Genomic DNA, 20169 nt, shown 5'->3' with positions numbered 1-20169 from the left:
ATCGAAAAGCTGGTACAATTTTTGCTGATAATGAGAGTAACGTTGCGGCTGATGCGGAAAGACCAGGTAGCTACTGCAGACTGTGAGGCATCGTGCAAAAAATTTACCGGGCCAAAGAAGAGACGATTTCATGAAATTGATGAGGCAGTTTTCTAGTTCTCTCAAGAAAAACGAAAGGAGGGACTAAAAAATTTTTAATACTAGCTAAGGTTGGACTGTAGGATTTATGCGCCGAATGGTGTTATCGTTGAGGCGCAGAACTACAATTTCCCAAAAGCTCCTAATGATTCTCAAGAAAATTTCAATTTGTCTCAAACTGTAAATGTTAACAAAATGGTAGTATATCTGGATATGCCACCCAATTACACACTGGAAAGAAGAGGTGTGTGGGAAATTTCTTTATAAACGAAAGGTTGCGAAAAATTGCGCATCACATTGATGCTAGCAGTAACAAGTGATAGGGAAAAATTGCTGACTTTACTACTATTGAGAAAAAGACCATTCTGAAACCTGCAAGACTTCCCGAATGACGTCCTAGTTAGGGCACAACAAAAAGGATGGATAATTGAAAAGCTGATGATGGAATGATTAAGACAAGTATGGAGTCGTAAACCAGGAAGATTATTAAATAAGGATATTAATTAATCATAGATGATTGCCCTTGGTTTAGACTTCTTGTCACAATAATAATACCTGGTGGAATAACATCCATACTACAACCTGTATATGTATATGTATATTAACAAACTCGAGAATTAACAAAACCGGGAGCAATTAAAGGAGCTGCTGAACTTGTTCAGTGAGTGTAGGCGACATGGAAAACGATCCCTGAAAACAATATTATAACATCATTTAAGAAGTTTTGTATAATCCGAAGATGACGTAATATGGGAAGAAAATGATACATAAAAATGTAAATATCGTTCTAAAACCCTTAGTAAAGTGGTATTGTTATAATGTGATTTTATTTTACTATTTTCCAAATTGCAACTATACGACTGCGAATCTAATCCGCACCCGATTGTAATCCGCATTTGATTTTAGAGCACATAAAATTTGTAAAAAAGGTGCGGATTACATTCGAGAAAATACGGTAATCCCATTGAACTATGTTGGGCGTTCTTAAAAACTTATTACAATAAACATGTTCAGTCCAGCTCGGAGAAAAAGATCTGTCGTGTCAAGGAGACTTGGCAAAAAGCTCTTGGTCCTTACACTCCGGAGATGTAGGCAAATAGTGTTCGCCACTGTGAAGAACTAATTAAAAAAGATTGGACAACATTAATGGGAAATTCATTAATAACTGATTTACCTCCTGTCATCATCCAACTAGCGGAAGACTCAGATTCTTCCAGTAATTCTGATTTTTAAACAATATTCAAATTTTAATTATAGCACTTAATTATGTTATCTTAATATATTGCTCACGAGTTTTAATTTCAAAACGTAGATATTAGCCAAGTGACGAGAGATTAGTGGCTTCGTCTTTAAAGTGACAATCAGTGACAACTTCGTTTAGAATATACACAACCTTACTTATTATTTAGTGGAAAATATTATAAAGCGTGGTCATAGAACATGGTATCTAGGGTGGTACAGACAGTTTTTTTTATAAAAATTTGGCAATGACAATTGATTTAAATAAAAAACAAATTTTACTCGTCGATAAGTAATGATTTTTTCTTACGTAATTTTCTGTAAGATTCACTACAATTTTTCCTTACAATAATAACACCGTTCATTGTACAACCTTTGAATTATTGGTACTATTGGTTACGTATGGCACATTGCATATTCAAAACCTTTCTCTTTTATTTCACGATAAATGCATAATTAAACCGATAATCATAAGTCACGACGTGTACAAGTCTTAATCGTGATGTAAATATTATGTATGCACACGTATTGATAAAGGATAGTAATACCATTTTCTTCGATTTACATTTAAAATAAATAAAGTTTTTCTATTTTGTAGATTTGCGTGTTTTAAAGAAATCCATTCCAATACTAATACAAACAACTTTCATCACGACACCTATAACTCAACGTTCAGAGTATGTTATGAAACGTACATATTGTGAAATACCGGATTTGTTTGTTGCACCTGGCTGTGGAGCATGTTTGCAAATCCGTTCGCAGGCGCACGAGTAGCTACCACCACCAAAAAGAGAACAATTTCCGGTCACTGACGTCCAAACAACAACGTATACGCATGTTATGTATAATGACGAGCATTTGCAGAACGTCAGGAAAACATATTTCTTAATGGATTGTTCGAGAAGCACTGGAAAATGAGGTAAATTAGAGGAAATGTAAAAAAAGAAGTTAAATGAGAAGTAGCTAATGTAAAAGTAATTACAAAACATTAAAAGAGTATAATGTAAGAAATCACAAAAATTTTAAATTAACAGAGATATGAATTTCAGCGAAACCTCAACTTACAACACAGTAGAACTCTCTCAATTTGTACAGAAACTTTATTAAGTCACAGTTCTAATTGTTCCCGAAACTTAATATCTCATTTCTCGCGTTTCTCCTAACCTTCGTCAGAATTCGCACTCTAACCCCGAGGTTTCTGAGTAGCTCCTCGAGAAATTACTGCAATTATTTTACCTTCAAGTTGCACTTTGCGCACTCCATTGTCCAATGAAACGCCGAAATTGCTCCATTCTGATATTTGAACGGGAACTTGAACTAATCCCAAGGGACGTATAATTTAAATGTGTCTACACTTGGAAATCCCAGCTATAACTCACCAAGTGCGCGATCGAAGCGAATTTAAAGTTGGGTATGCCTATAACGCCCTACGATTGCATGTATTACAACACTTTAAAATGAATGGAACGAAACGAGTGCAAAATCCTTTTAATCTCTTTTCATTTATGCGTATACGTCAAATTGCGTGCAACGGTTTAAATTAAAATTCACACCAGAAAGCTCTTAGAAGTAACTTTTTCGAAACGGCGTGACTTGAATATTTAAATGCAGAAAAGATTGTTGTTAATAGGTGTTTTGTATTCAGGAAGTCTTAGTTGATGTGGTTAGTATTTGGAAACTCCTCGTTTTGCATTAGGTATTCTAATGAAGTAATATTTTAAATACAAATATAAATAATATTGAAATCTTCGATTTATCAGTCCTACTTTTTGGTCAATAAAGACGTACAACAATCTAACGCTGAATAACAATTAAAACTAGAACTAATACCCGCATTAGAACTAACACTAGACTTAGAATTAGAAACATTCGGATTTAGCCGTACGTCTCGTAAGACGGCTAAACTAGAATGTTGCTAGTTCTACTTTTCGTTCAATAAAAATATATAACAATTTAGTGCTGAGTAACAATTAAAACTAGAACTAACACTAGACCTAGAACTAGAAAGTTTCGGCTTTCTTGTTCTAGGTCTAGTGTTAGCTCTAGTTTTAGATCAATAAAAAGTATACAACAATTCAACGCTAAATAATAACTATAACTAGAAATGTCATCCTTGATTTATACATCATATAGGGGAATACCCCGAATTTATCTATGAACATGGAATAGAGCAACATAGGGAAAACCCCGAGTTATATTCTATCTATAAGTGCTAATATTTATATTTCAATATACTGATATATTAAATAGATAATATTAATAGTATAACTTAAAAATATTTTGTCTGTTATATCCGAGGTTCATAGAGGTTTTCTTAACTTAGCAAGTGATGGATGAATCAATAAAAAGTAATGTAACGGTATACAACGAATAATAATACAAACCCACATGATCTTCATTGTCTGCAGGTTGTTATAGCTCAGCTTGATAACGCGTGGGATCATCAACATATTTGCAAATATGCGTAGGTGTAGACAGGTGATGGTTTAGTATAAATAAAACGTTGTTGTATCAGACAATACAGACGTAATCAAGACTTATCAAGGTGTAGATATTTATATCCCAAACAAAGTTATTCCTTCCCCGTCTATGTAGTAATTTCCGTACAAACAACACCCAACAAAAAATTTTATGAGCTTTAGAAAACTTTCTTACCTAGATATATCAAACACGATTCCACCTGGCATTGTTCAAACTTTTTCCAAACCCAGTTGAAACACTTCTTCTTTCAAACCAAACCAAACAGCACATTAGAGGATGTCTTTTAATTGGTAGTTTTTAATTACTTCACGATTAATTTTTTCTCTTTCGTAATATTATTCGGGACACAATTTGTTTTGGGATAACTTTTTCGTTTGTTACTTTGTCGGTGGCACGCGAATGTCTAACGCAATAGCCTCGGTCGGCGGTTGTAAGCGTCAGCAGGTGTCTGAGGCGAGTGTGTCAGGTGTAGCAACGTGCTACTACCTAGCAGAAGGAGTTAAAGTAAAGCGCCACCATAGACCGTACACCGTCAAGACGACGACGGCGACGCAAGACCGGATGTAATGAATATACCGAGATCCTCTCGCTATAGACTATAATAAGTATTCATCCTACCGGTTCTAGTGGTGAATAACCGGCATTAGGATCGTTGAGGGTGCATGAATATTCAAGATTTGTTAATTGCTACACGTTCGTTGGATAACTATCGATCGAAATGAGTGAACAGAACGTTGTAATAACAAGAAAAAGATTTCTTTTAATCCACTTAATCATACATATTAATAAAAAGTATGTGGGTATTATAAAAATCAAAAAACAAATTAATTAGATGTCAAAACACGTGTAGGAAAAAATGGATTAACGTAATAAATAGTAAAATATCGATTCTAACAGTTAAGGAAAATGTGGGAGAAATTACCGACACGCTGTGAATTTTATTAAAAGTTTCGCAACGAAAACAGTAATTATAACCACATTTCATCCTTGTTGGTGAAAGGATTAATTTTAATATTTTACGAAGTGGGAAGGACGTAAAGGACACGAATTCAAAAAAAAATCTGCGAACTAATCTACTCCTTCCGATCGAACATCTGGCGTTGATAATTTATTAATATTAATAGCAACAAATGTTTTCTTGTCCATTTCCTTTTTTTTTGAAGTAAAGGACAAAATCGTTGGAGCAAAATGAACAGAAACAGTATTTTCAACTTGAAGCGAAGAATTAAAGCGTGAATTCAGTGTAATTTTTAAAGTACGCTCCGTTCTTATTAACCTTACGCGTGTAGTGAACCGATAAATTGAGCAGACTGTACAAGAGGAAATAATAGTGACAATGAAGGAACATTTTCCGTTTGTTCACGGTTTTCAACGTTTAAGTAAAATAACATCGTTCTGGTTTATTACAACCATAAAAAAATCGCAATTAAAAAACAAAATTAAAAATATTTTTTTTGTTAAACTGTTCAGCTTGAATTCATAGTGTAGCTCGAAACTTTTTGCTTTTTCTCTATATATATTCAATGCATCATACTTCATGGCATGTCAAAAACTGCAAGATTTGTAGTTTCGAAATGAATTCTGAAAGCACTCCACAGTATAAAACAAGTCTATAGAATAAGTAATAGAGTTTAAATATCTTGTCATCAATATTACGAGAAACTGGAACTCCCCAGAAAAAGTTAGAGCTCAAACAACGAAAGGAGCTTTGATATCAGGTTACCTAATATTGGTAATATTGCAAAACAAGTACATGTCAAGAATATGTGACAAGAGCAGAAAATGCTACCACAAAAAGAATCCTCAGAACAGCGGAGATGATAACGATGATAAAGGTCATTAACAGGATACACCTTGTGACACCATAAAAGAAGTGAGAATATCAGAGTGAGGGAGAAGGAGTGATGAGATAAGTTCTATTCGGTGGTATGAAAGCAGGAGTTCAACTTTTTAGCTTTGTCTCTAGTGTTTTTTTCTTTGTCTTAAAGTAAGAAGAAGAAGAATTTGAAATATGTGTTTGTAATTTAGAATACTCACTCAATTAAGCTTTTTTTCAGGTTATTTGTTTATTATCTGGATGCTGCATATCTCTAAACAGTAAAGTCGTGATTACACTTGCTTTATGGTTCAGTACCTTACGTCTCATAGTCTGTGGGAGTTTTAGTTTTGGTATGATCCGTTGCCATTCTGGATGAAACTGCTGTGTGTTGATTCTGGAGTCTCTTGTGCATGAGTAGTGCACAATAGTGCTATATACCGCATGCCTTTATGACACCACACTGAAATTATTAACTAACATCATGCACCAATAGCTCCAGGCTATGATACAAATTTCGCACAAACAGCAAGTTGTTAATAGGTGTTTTGTATTCAGGAAGTCTTAGTTGATGTGGTTAGTATTTGGAAACTCCTCGTTTTGCATTAGGTATTCTAATGAAGTAATATTTTAAATACAAATATAAATAATATTGAAATCTTCGATTTATCACTCCTACTTTTTGGTCAATAAAGATATACAACAATCTAACGCTGAATAACAATTAAAACTAGAACTAATACCCGCATTAGAACTAACACTAGACTTATAATTAGAAACATTCGGATTTAGCCGTACGTCTCGTAAGACGGCTAAACTAGAATGTTGCTAGTTCTAGGTTTAGTGTTAGTTCTACTTTTCGTTCAATAAAAATATATAACAATTTATTCCTGAGTAACAATTAAAACTAGAACTAACACTAGACCTAGAACTAGAAAGTTTCGGCTTTCTTGTTCTAGGTCTAGTGTTAGCTCTAGTTTTAGATCAATGAAAAGTATACAACAATTCAACGCTAAATAATAACTATAACTAGAAATGTCGTCCTTGATTTATACATCATATAGGGGAATACCCCGAATTTATCTATGAACATGGAATAGAGCAACATAGAGAAAACCCCGAGTTAGATTCTATCTATAAGTGCTAATATTTATATTTCAATATACTGATATATTAAATAGATAATATTAATAGTATAACTTAAAAATATTTTGTCTGTTATATCCGCAGCAAGGGTTCCGACGGAATAGATGTACAATAAATGCGATCTTCATAATATGACAGAGCATACAAAAATCTATGGAATTCAATTCACCAGCGCATGTGTGTTTCGCCGACCTAACAAACCTAAGTCAAATTAAAGTACGTACTCAATCACGACTAGTTGAGCAGATAACAAAACAAAGATTGACATGACGCTGAGGAAATCTTGGTTTACCAGTGCATCAGACAGGGCAATTCGCTGAGCCTCTTCCTCTTTAATCGAATTATTAAACGATAAGATATATACTTTCTGCTGTGTAGACAATGTACCACTTATAGCAAGGAATGAAGATGCTCTCCAAAGGCAAAGCTGCGGAACAGAAACTAGAGCAGAAACGCAGAGAACAAAGCAGAAACTAAGAACGGTTTAGATGAAGTCTCTCAGATCGATCCTAGGATTTTCTATGCAAAACCGATAAGCCAAGGAACCGAATTGCTAATGGATTCAACATGTGGACTGAATGGCGAAAAGCCAAATAGCCAGAATATGTAAACGCAATCGGCCCGCAGAGGAAAGGATAGCAAGAAGACCACGCAATGGTCGCATTTTTTCACTGTGCCAGAATTTATTTATATACTAACAATCTATTGTATAGTATTATCTGATAAATCCTTCAAACCATTGTACATCTAGTTTAGTTAGTATTTAACGAACCTCACCGTGTCTACCTTGCTTTTGTAGCAAATCATAAAAGATGTTACTTGAATATAAAATGATACTGCATCTCCTAGGATATGATTGCTGTAACTCCCACAAGATAAACAATAAGTAGATTAATTTCAAGTATACGTTTCTGAACACCACGAATATTGATCCCAATATCATATCCTTGGCTTTTGCACTTTTAGAATGATATACAAAAATCTTCTACCTCTGTGATTATACTTTTATTTTTATACATCTTGTAACTGTGGTAATTTCGGCTAAGAAATCAATATAATGTCCTTCAATGTCAAAGGTAAACTTTATCAGTTAGCCGAACCAATTTTATCACAGAATTATTATGGAGAAGCGTTACATATTATATGAACGCAGCGTTCTCTACCAAGTATATGAAGAAGTAGAAATATTAAGATTTTCTAGAAACACTACAGTTTGATGCCACATATGAATTGAGGACGCAATATTATATGTATTATCGCTAAATACAGAAAGGACTATTTTGGGTGAAGTCAATGTTTCTATTATTATTTATTACCATTTTTCGAGTCAACATTAACCGTATTCTTTCACCAATTCCGTTCTGCTCTGTATTGCTCGTGCATATGATGACCATATGCCCCTAATACACCTTTCGTGACTACCATACAAAAACACAAATCGCCCTGAGTCAATTCGTCCTTGGTCCTCACACGGCACATATCCACGAGATGATAATACTACTCGTAGCAATCCAACCAGTAATTTTCTCAGTAAATACGTCTTGAGTACGATTTTTTTCAGATCTCGTATAAATACTGTTGTAAAACTTCTTCTTCAAGAACTGATTGTTTATTATTATTGTTGTACTTTTGTGTCATTGAAATCTTTTCATGTAAAGTAACGGATGAGAGTAATTTTATAGTGAACGAAAAGTCTTATTGTATAAAGTGTTCTTGGAATCTGATGCCTGTAAAACGTTTTTGTTCGGTTTATTGAAATAAAAAATTCAAAACTGTCATAAATATCAGTTCCATTTTATTTCAATACAAATGCACTTAAAATTTTCAATGATGGTCATTATCGTGTAATGCAATATTGAAACTCTCAATACGTCGTTCGATCGATAATCAAATAATGCGATGTGTCGCGTCCAGTTTTCATTCGAAAAGGGAGATCGTGCCCTTTTTCTTTTCTTTTGGAACCAGATTGCCATCAAAGGAGCACGCCATTAACTGAGGCTTTGTAAGAGATTGACGCGTTCTTCTTCCGAATGGTGGTATACTTTAAGAACGTTATCGAACGCGTTTCTTTCAGTTACTTTACAACAGCGGGTGCAGCTTTGCAGTAGCCGATATTACTTGAAGTCAAGAGCCCGGAATGGAGAGAGAGTTGCATTCGATCCAATTCATTTGGAACTCGTAAATAACGATGTCGGAACGGAAGCAAAAAACGATTGAGTGGATTTAATCTTTTGTAAGCATGTTACTGTTAGGTTTAAAAATAAATTGAAAAAATTAAATCATATTATTTTATGTTGTTACTGATTTAATTAGTAATCAAAAAACGCATCGGAAGTTGTTAGAATCACAACAACACGCGTACAAAACAGAAGTATAGACACGTTTAAATATGCGACGTTATTTTCCGGTTTACCAGCGGAAGACAACGACCTCCGATAAGCCTACATTTCCTTTATGGTATACCCGTTTGACCATCGTCGTGACAATAGCGCATTCCATACGAACGATGACCATGAAGAAGACGGACACAATAAAGTTATGTAATAATAATAAACAGAAACAAGACAGATGTTGCTTTAGAAATATATAGCCCTTTGAAATCTAGATCTTGTTGATAATTTCTACAGCCTCTTTGCAACGTTTTAGTTTTATTGCAGAAGACGAGTGAAGAATAGGGAGATGCGGGTGAAGAATGGGTTAGATGCGGGTTAAGTTTTGGTTAACTAAATTATTATAACTGACATACAAAAATAAGTTTTTCAAAATTAAGATATATCTTCCTTGATGTACGCCTTTTTATCTGATATACGTTTAAACTTAACGTTAAAATCTTAACGTCAATTTCAATCTTACGTTGCAATTGGGAATCGTGTAGTTTTGACTTGGGAACAGTGTTTCGATTGACATTTATGCTTTAGGCACTTTTAATGGGATCACTTTGCACACAATGTCAATTGACGTGTGAGATTAGTTAAAAGAAATTGATTGCCAAGATAACAAAATAACTCATTTATGCATAATTAAAGTATGACACTTGATGTAATATTATTTATAATCATTATTACATCCTGTAAATACAGTAAAAATTAAAAAAAATGTATTACATAGTAATGCATGTAATAAATAAAAAAGAAATTATGTCCAAATAAGAATTATCGTGATTTAAACCAATAAGAATCTGTCGTAAAAATTGTAGGGAATCCAACGAAAACCAGTATCGTTAAATTTACGAGGTAATTTCAAAATTTTTAGCACTTTTGGTGTTAACAGCATTTTGATTCGAATCGTGGGAGAGAAATCCACGCATTGCAATAACGTTGTAATGAATACGCCATAAAATTCGCTGCCCATTCTGATTCTTACATATTATCGTTTGTCTTGATGATTCGACAAATTTGTATTTTGAATTTGCATTCGTAATAGATTAAATAGTTCCCACAGATATCATTTCATTCTGATTTGCATTTAAACGCATGTTTTCGGAGGAAATTTATGGAAGGAAGTGCAAGTCATTTATGTAAAAGTACTTCTTGACATTATCCGGATGTAGAAAGTTTGGGAATTCGTAAGACCCATTTTACACAGTTAAGAATTCAAATGAAATAGGTAATGGTGTTGAGTCTTTTAAATTATTTTTAATCATTTCAAGGCGTTTATTAACCGTAAAATAGAAAAATCTAATAAACCATGGTCAAACCAATCGAAATACCCTATTAAATAGTTTATTTACGTTGAGACAAGAATTTAATAGATGTAATTGCGAAATCGATCGCAAACACCGTCACGAAACTCAATTATTCAAACTTGCTATATAGAATTTAATGAGTAACAATTTTCTTGTTCTATCCATTCGTTAGTAGGAAACACTCGTGTTAAATCTACTATTAAAAATATAAGGAAGGAAAAACAACGACAATTTCACCTCAATTGCATACTCTAAATGGAAATTTTCGACCTTCGAAATACAACGCAAACAAAGATTGATCACTAACCATTTTTCTTTTAAACGTTAAGAATGCGTTTAATATTATCTCCTTAAAGTTATTGTTTCAAGCGTACACTCTGAATTTAAAAGAAGAAAAATAATTTTACATTGTGGGAAAAGAATGTAGAGAATTTGTCATATATTGTTCTGTGAGCATCGAAGCGTGTAGAACGGAAACTGAACTTGGGATGGAGAAAATGAAGAGAACCGTGGCGCCACAACGAGAATTTTTTATGCGAAAGTTGCATTAACAAATTATCCAAAGCGATTATGTTGTTTATAAAAAAACACTCTTTCCCGTTCGTAGAAGGTGACATTTGCTATTATTAGTTGCAAATCGTGAGAAACTTTATATATTAAAGATAAAAATTGCTTCTACCCACAAATTTCTTTATATAGATAAGTTCTAATGAATATTGAAATTGGTAAGTTTGAACTTATCTTCAATGAGGTCATTCTAGGTAATTACAGAATTTTCCATAAATTAATACGCACTTTAATAAAGACAACCAAATTAAATCAAGATTTATTGTATTGTAGAAATTTACTAGAATAAATAAACTTTGCAGCGACCTCGACGAGGACGAAACAAGATGATAACCTAGTAAATGAAATCAACCGTGCATAGAAACTCTTAATTGCAGCCTTGCCGTATTTGCAACACTGGCTTGGATGTACAACCAAATAAAGTCTGGAGTGAGTCGCTGATTAGCAAATGGGAATAAATTGCACATGTCGCTGTTGACCTTACAGTTAAATGAATAATGTTCTGGTTGTTTTGACTATTTAATCTAAACCTATATCAGAGTTATTTAATTACGAACAATTTACTTAAATTATAAATGGAAATATATAAAATCGTAAACTTAAAAATGTTAATTAAGAAATGTTAATAATGTCAAAAGGAATAAACCAGTAATTCAATGATAATTAATCAATCAAATCTTATAAGGAGGAAATGATCATCGTAAATTGCGTGGGTTTTCGAATAATTTAAACCTACCTTTTAGGAGATGGATAATTAACCGTACAATTTGTAATAATTTGAAAACTTTAATGCGAAGCGGATATGGCTCATTGCGACATACCTGGACAAAGAAGCGTTGAGTTACGAATCTACGAAAGCAGCCTATTAAAATTTTTAACTAAATATACGTTAGATTTAACCGCGTTCAATATCAAAAAGCTTTAAACCCTTTCCTTAGCAACAATATCACCGAAAAATATTTTGTTTTTTTTTAGTTCGTACCGTGTCGAATTGAGTAGTGGAGAGGAAAATCGCAGGTAGGTGAACGAAGAGAAGGCGTTTCAACAGCTGATCCGATGAAAGCATCGAGAACAGCTGGTATGGTTATTATGGTTGGAGGTTTTACGAAAAAGTTTTTATACAAAAGGAAGTTCTAGCATGTGCTTTAAACGAATAAGATTGTTTTATATCAAAAATGTTTTATATTAAATTTTTAATATAACAACATATATATGCTGTGAGCGCAAAATTCCCAACAAACATGTCCTCATTTGTTGTCATCATCTTATATATCGGGAAAGTACCACAATTTTCTTTCGACAAGTGTTCCAAAGCAAGTGGTTGAATGTAATAAACGTTTGTATGCAAATGTGCCAACCTCACTATGAGAAAGCAAACCAACATTGATATCCGGAAAATTAAACAGATATAAATAAAAATTTTAATCCTTGAGCGAAACTGTAAAAATCGTTGGAAGAAATCATTGCACGACAAAGAAAGTCATGGATAAATACGATAGATATGGTACTGTAAAGGGTTTACAACGCGTTGTACGATCAAAGTAGCTTACAGACACGCAAGTTAAGGCAGTAATAAGAGGAGTTGCAGTACCATAAGAAGAGCGTTCCACAAAAACAGTCTACATTGATAACACCATGTAACCAAGCAAAGAGCATCAAAACGATCCTCAAAATTTTAAAAAATATAATATTCACTAGTGAGAGTAAGTTTGCAATTAGCCACTAAAAGTGTGCCAACCTAAAAACGAGGCGTTCAATAAAAAGCACGGTGAAGGCGCGGTTATGGTCTGCGACTGTGTAGCGATCATAACATTAATTCCAGACATTAATTCTTTAGAGTATCTATGGTAGTACCTTGACAGAAAGGAGCATTTCTAGCAAAGATGACCTAAACAATGTTTTAACAGAAGAATGGACAAAAATCGTGTGGAATGAATTCCAAAAAGATTTTTTTGTTGCCACAGCAATAGCTATTATATGAGGTTTTCTAACAAGAGCTGTAAAAAGTGGGCCTTAATCATCAAAGGCACTTTTTCAACATAACAACGATCTAAAACATGAAATACCTAAAACTCTGGATCATCCACTGTAGTCCCCAGACCTTAATTCTATACAATATCTGTAGAAACACCTCAACAAAAAGAACTATTTCAAAAAAGATGATCTAAAAAATGTATTAACGGAGGATGGACAAAACTCTCTTCAAATACAATAAAAATCTTGTGAAATGAATGTCAAGGAGATTTGAAAAATAGCGATCTTTTCATGATTTATCACACTTCAGCTTCCTGTGAAACTATTTCAGAACAATCTCTTGTTTTCAAAGTTATAGTGCGAAAAATGAATAATTCAAACAACAACGAACATGTCAAATTAGTTCCATTTGTTCTTAAACATCCACAGTAACCTGTATTAACTGGTATGTGTTTGGAGCATAATAATTATTCCTGAATAAACATAGAAGTTTTCCAATGCAGCAGTATACTTAAATTGTTACCGCGTGTTTGTGGTTTTTCAATCAATTCATTGGTGCAGTCTAGGTCTGTTTTGCAGTTATGTTCCTGTTTCTTGTGTCATAGAAATAGTCTATTTGACTCCTTAACTGACTATGTCTGCGTACGTACATCAACACTTTCTGACTATATATTTGCTATCTAATCCCAGCTTGTTGTACAGATATGCCAAATGATAGAGTACTAAACAGAAGACTAAATTCTGCTGCAAAAAGACTGGATAGTGCTGGAAAAAGACAATTTATGCCTGCAAAAGACTAAAAAACTGCTGACAGAAGACTAGAAGCTATGATTTTATAAACATTTTATTATTTATTTCTATTTAATGTCCCAGTTAATGCGAATCTCAATTAAGTGTTTAGGTAGCACTTCAATTACTACTTTCTGTGATGCGATTATACTATAAATTAGTTTTTCATCATTACAGACGTTTATGAAAATATATGTTTGGAAAATAATATTTGGAAAATGTTCAGATAAATCCCATATCTGACTGTTTTGAATTTTTTTCGCATTTAGGTCAAAAGTTCGAGCAGATTTTGATGTAGCAATGAGTTATACGTATATCGGACGTAATAAGTATCCATTTTCTTGCTTAAAACGTCCCATTGAACGTGAGTAGGTACTTTAAAGCACTAATTACGGGATCGTGCTGCTATTGTTTCATGTGTGCCACATTGTGCCCGAACTCATCTGCAGTAATATTACGCTCAGAGGAGGATACGAGAGTTTCGACTAAAAATAAACTACCTTTTCGTAAACAATTTTGCATTAACGTCAATGATTTCTACAGAATCAAAAATTAGAAATTATTGATTAATAACAATAATCATAAATTATAAATTTTTTTCAAAACAATACATTTAGTAATATCGGGTTTATTTGGAGAATGGATGTTGTAAAGTAACTGGTAATTTCCTGAAGGCAATCTTGATGTAATAGTTTAACTGTAAAAAATTCCGTCTTAACCGCTGCAATCTGCATATTTCGCACTATTAAGAAATATCATTGTCTATGTAGGGCTACGTGAATGTCAATTTTACTTCGCCGTAATGTGGCGCAATTAATCGTTTCCGTTTTTGTATTTATCGTTTAAAAATTATTTTTTCATTAAGATTATTATAAAAAAAGTAATTATTATTAATCATTTAATAATACATAAATATAGGAAGGGAGTGTCAAAAGTAGAGCTCAGACTAGCACTAGAACTTACTGCTGGCATATGGCTACTTACTGCTTGGGAAGACCACTTTTTGCTTGCAGAAGGCTACTTTCTGCTTGCAGATGGCTATTTATTGTTTGCAGAAGACTAGACACTACTTGGGAAGACTATTGACTGCTTGCAGAGGATTAGATACTGCTTGGGAAGACTACTTCCTGCTTGCAGATGGCTATGTAGTGCTTGCAGAAGACTAAATCATTATTTTTCAATAAAAATCAATAAAAATATACAACAATATAGCGTTGAATAAAAATTAAAACCACAACTAACACTAGACCTTGAACCCGAAACTTTCTAGTTCTAGGTCTAGTATTAGTTAGTCTAGTAACATTTATATTTATGTATACTGTTTTAAAAATATTTTGTTCGTTCTAACGACGATCGTTATATCAAGGTTTTACAGTATTTAAAATTATTACAAAGTTGTAGTTTTGAAATCACTATATCTGATGGTCAGACGTTCAACACTAAAAGAAAATTATGGTGGATTTGGGGTAGAAGCTGTAGTAGCCGCGAGTGTCTTGAAAGGCCACCACCTGGCTGACAGGAATTCGAAACGCATATGGTAAAGCAGCTGCTCTTAGAATTGACTACCTAAATAATATTTTTTTTTCGGACCCATGAAACCTACTTACAATTTTTGGCAAGACACAACCCACTACAAAGCAATTAATTTTTATTATTCTAAAATAGTTTCATTTATTTTATTAGAAAACATAAAATTTGAATCTAAATAAACTCCTTTATGACCCCTACCTAGGTAATTTCAATTTTATTTTAGCATCCAGGTTTCTTAAGAAAAAATAAAATCCCAATTGATTCGTTTTACTCTCCTCCAATTTCCAACACAAAATTTCTTAACCAATTTTACAACTCCTTGGTACTTTAACTAGAAAATAAAAACAGAGAGCACTTACGTTTTTATGTCGAAATAAATAGGAAGCGCCATTCTCGCCTAGAACACTTCAAACAACCTATTTACAAGTTTATCAAAGCGACCACACACTACACTCCACTTATTTAAGTAATAAGACAAGAGATTGTCCGGATGTCATAACATTTGGACGAAATTACGACACCGCAATCCTTTTTTTATTATTTAAGGGGATATTTTGAACTCGAAACCGACCACACCATCCCAACCGTTTTTAAATGCACAACTTTATTTTACTTAATCGCGCATAAAACGCTCCTTATTTTATTATCGTTTATTATCGGTGATGACGCGAGATATCCGCTTTTAAATGTGTAGCAGTTTCGGTCGCTCTTATCCTTCTTTGTATCTATTTAGTTCAAGAGAGTGTGATTTAATAAACAGACGCACGCTTAACGACACACAAAACACTTCTTGTCTAAACGTTCGCACTTTGCGATCTAAATATGGAATAAGCAGCACTGACAAGACGATTCTCTTTCGATAAAACCAAGGGAGAGACGTTTATGTTTACCGTAGTCACTTCGTAACTAGTACATCCTGACAAACACGTGTTTAGTCTCCCGTGACGTAGAAAATATTGTTTATTTGGTAATTACATCGACCGTTATTACTAATAGTTAAAGATTGCCCAGCTGTTATTTTCCAAATTTTATCTTATTTGGGCTATATTAAAAGTGTTGAGTTATTTTTTTATTTAAGGAAGTAGTTTTGTACAAAGTTAAAGTACGTTTACCATATGTTTAAATATAAAAATAAATGTTATGGATTATTAAATTTTATTGCTCAATTAAATAAAATAGGTTACTTAAGTAAGCTTTCATAATTACTAAAAATAAAAGCTTTTTGCGAAATATCTAAAATAACAACAAGATCATTAAACACTCAATTTTTTAACACTTTACATGATACATAAAACCGATTTTAACTACCGTCGAAAATCGTTCGAAAAACGTATTAACATTAAAAGCATTTGGAGATCCTTTTAAACACTTTCGAGACGTGGGTTATTGTTCAGCAATTGTCCATATGATTTATGTCACCGTTCGAATCTTTTCACGGGTTAATAAGGTTTTCGAGCCCCCCATAACAGCAGTATTCTCAAGTTGCGAGCTTTCGCCGTACGTTAATCGATTTGTATCGGCACATTTCGAACGTGCCACGATAAACGTTGATGTTGTCTAATTTTAAGAGGCTGTAAATGTGCATTTTACCTCCTGCTGCGATGTTCTTGGCTTGTTTATTTCTGAACGATAGCGAAGTGCTTTTAGGTACATTTAATTTTAAAACCGATTCAACATTTCCTTTCTTTCGTCGTTCACCACTTCGAAGAACATAAATAACTTCTTTAATGTGAAGATGAAAGGTGTTAAAAGTTATTTATAAAATTTTTTGATTAATTACTTTGAGATATTTCAAACGTTTTCTTGTCAATATTATTATTGTCAATTAGAATTAAAAAATCTTATCTTTTTAAAGCAACAACTAACTAAATCTCAATTACAATGACCGATTGTTATAATATAAATTATCGAACTAAAAACCCTTTACCGCGTCTAATAAAAAAGAAACCCAAAAAGGTGTCGAGAACCTTAAAGATAGATCAACGAAATTATATCGCTCCATTCGAAGTTGTTGTCCATAATAGTGTGAGCGATTGCTGGGTTTCGTTTCTTGGAAAAGTTTACAACATAACACCTTTATTAAGGGAATATGCCGGTGAAGATTGTATAAGACCATTGGTTGCTTTCGCCGGAAAAGATATCAACGATTGGTTTGATGAGTCAACCGGTGATATTCAACATTATATACACCCAATTACTGGAGCTAGAGTACCTCATTGCCCATATGGAAGGATTCCTCACGTTCAAATTCAAGTACCATCAACGGAGTGGCGACCTTTAGATGGTTTACCATGGTGGAAAGATGACGCTAAGTAAAAAATTACTTCATTTTATAATAACATACATTAATTATTTTTTTAAGATATCTCGTTGGTCGTTTAACAAAAAAAGTTCGTCCTGTAAGAATCACAAATATGTGTATTTGTCAAGAAGCCATTATAAATGTATGTTGTGAGGATACTATTAGCAGAATTATGGAACGATATAGAATATTTAATAGTGAACCAGAAAGCTATATTTGCAGGTACATAACATTTTCATTTCCATAATTTTTTAAAAAATTATTTCAATATTTTAGAGCTCTTAACAAAAATTTAGTGATGAATAAAACTCTCGAAGAAAATGGAATAATCGACGAAAGAGAAGAATATTATCGATTAGGATTACCACAAAGTTTATACATACCGGTCATTTTTATGTACTACAGTGATGATTTTAAGCATGTAGAAGAATAAAATATTTATGGATATTTGAAATTAACAAAATGCAGTCAAATAAACAGCATTTATTAAAGTCACTTGGCATATCTAAATAACCAACACCTCTTAGAAGCTGTACTTGAATCAGCTGATTTGCCTTTGGATAACTGTACGCAAAGAGATGAACAGATGGATACAAGGGTACTAAATGAAAAAAATTAAATCCATTGCATTTCTGCTGTATCATTTCTGTTAGCTTTCGACCTCACTCCTTGCATTTTGAGAAGCTTCCCGCTTTCTACTTCGTCCTAAAAACATGACTCGTCCATTGAAGTTACTGATGTAATTGGATAACTGTAGTTCTTTAAGGTTTCTTGAATTTGACCTAAAATTCTCCTGAAGTATTTTCTCTCAAATATCAATACTTTATTAGTTTTAGGGATAATTTTTTGGCTCATGATGTTTTATTACGGTTTTGACAAAACAGTTCATTTTTTTTTGCATGACTCATATCGACGCTACCAAGCCAAAACGGCATAAACATTTACTTGATTTTTCAGGAAATACAAAGAACTTTCATCACTTTCATGATATATTGAAATACATATGCGCAATCTTTAAACCAATATTGTAGCGATAGAAGTTTATATATCTGTTGGATGCAGATTTAAAAATCCTGTTTAACGGTGTACCTAAGTAAAAAGTTACCATTTTGGCGATTGTGCCGTTTTGGATTGGCAGCGTCAATATTATTGCTTTGTTCCATTCCATTGATAAACCATCCTGCATGTTCAGTTTCCTTGAGATTTCCACTTCCCATTTTGAACAGTTTTGAGGGAATATTAACCTTTTCCGCTTTTTTGTCTACACCTTTATAGATTTCCTCCCTCTATCGTGTTCCTCGTTCCATATATTTTATGTAAAGTTCATTTCTTTGCGTTTTGCTGTCCCTGCATTCTTTGTCGAAGCACGGTTTACTTTTCTAAGTCACTCCCAAGACTTCTTTGGCAGTAGTGATTGTAGTTGTTATAATTCGGTTCCATTCTTCATTAATGATGCTGTTTCTGCCTGAGGTTGTTTTCAGTACTTTATCCACTTATCTACTTTACCTACTTCTTTTGTCCAAATTCTGTGCCATTTAGGTTAAATACGTTCAGTTTTCTTTGTATAGACTATTTTGTGTTGATCGTTTACTAATTCTATATCTAAATCTCGCATGCACCAAGAGATGCTCTAATCCATAGCATGGCGCTGTTCTTCTATCTATTAAGGTGATAGTCTGGATATTATCTTTGTGTATGTTCTATATTGTAAACTCTATAAACTGATTAACACATTCCTGCTTGTAACAAACAAGGACTTTTTAGCTACAACTTTTTAGTTGTACTGTATTAATAATAGGCAATAGTATTTATTAGAGTATATTTATTTATTATGTACAAAAGTAGAAGATTTTGGAGTACCTTTAGTAGTAGTTATAAATTCGTTTAAACAAAATTCTTAGAACTGCGCCGTTAATTGTATAAATCTTGTAAATTTATTTCTTCTACAATAAATATTAACATTTCTGGATATAACTCCTCGTTGCACGATTTTTGCAGAAATCAAGAACATCAATACATAAATAGACATAAAAAGAAAGAGCTAACCTAAATCTTGAGTTTTTGTAACTGTTTTTTGATCTAGAACCGTTACCAATAGATAAAAACGTTCATCATTCGTAACAAGTTTAAATCAAAATTTTTTTAGATATTTCCTTAACTAATTTAATAACATCTTTTGCTTGATGCTTCAACTTATCTTGAAAAAAAATTATCACACGATTGAGGTAAATATACCCCAGAACCTTAAAATCCGATAATGAAAATCTAAAAAGGGTACCAAAATAGGGTGTAAAAAGGAATAAAAATCAAACGTTTCAATCAACAAAGAGTGGAGTAAATCATTCTTGAGAAAGTGTTTTTTGAGGTGAAAGAGACTCTTATTGCGGAAAAAGAGTGGCTCAACCTAAAGTATACCAGATAAATCAAGGTTTAACCAATTTAAATAGTAAAGTATTGCAAGTATTTTATCAACTAATCAAATATAATTATTATATTCTCAAA

The 20169-nt window shown here is 33.0% G+C and overlaps 2 protein-coding genes across 3 annotated transcripts in view; one reads left to right on the top strand and one right to left on the bottom strand.

Moving 5' to 3' along the window:
• LOC111426926 (TNF receptor associated factor 4) overlaps positions 1-16120 on the bottom strand; it is a 69334-nt gene extending 53214 nt beyond the window's left edge. Inside the window, exon 1 of one of the 2 annotated variants that reach the window (XM_023061821.2) lies at positions 15725-16120. In XM_023061821.2, the coding sequence (XP_022917589.1) occupies positions 15725-15756 (32 nt within the window). In that variant the 5' untranslated portion in view covers positions 15757-16120. Of the gene's footprint in view, positions 1-4032; positions 4324-15724 lie in introns of those variants that run through there. The other variant, XM_023061820.2, reaches the window with a different exon arrangement.
• Positions 16121-17149: 1029 nt separating this feature from the next.
• Positions 17150-18162, top strand: LOC111426989 (cytochrome b5 domain-containing protein 1). The gene is made up of 3 exons (XM_023061921.2): positions 17150-17677; positions 17728-17889; positions 17944-18162. Exons 1-3 carry the CDS (start codon positions 17247-17249, stop codon positions 18098-18100), a joined length of 750 nt encoding a protein of 249 aa, XP_022917689.1. The 5' UTR covers positions 17150-17246; the 3' UTR covers positions 18101-18162.
• The last annotated feature ends 2007 nt before the right edge of the window (positions 18163-20169 follow it).

The sequence above is a fragment of the Onthophagus taurus genome, chromosome 2 (assembly GCF_036711975.1).
Source record: "Onthophagus taurus isolate NC chromosome 2, IU_Otau_3.0, whole genome shotgun sequence".
Lineage (NCBI taxonomy): Eukaryota > Metazoa > Arthropoda > Insecta > Coleoptera > Scarabaeidae > Onthophagus > Onthophagus taurus.
Note: the sequence above shows the minus strand (reverse complement) of the source record. Positions and strands in the feature narration are given on the sequence as shown.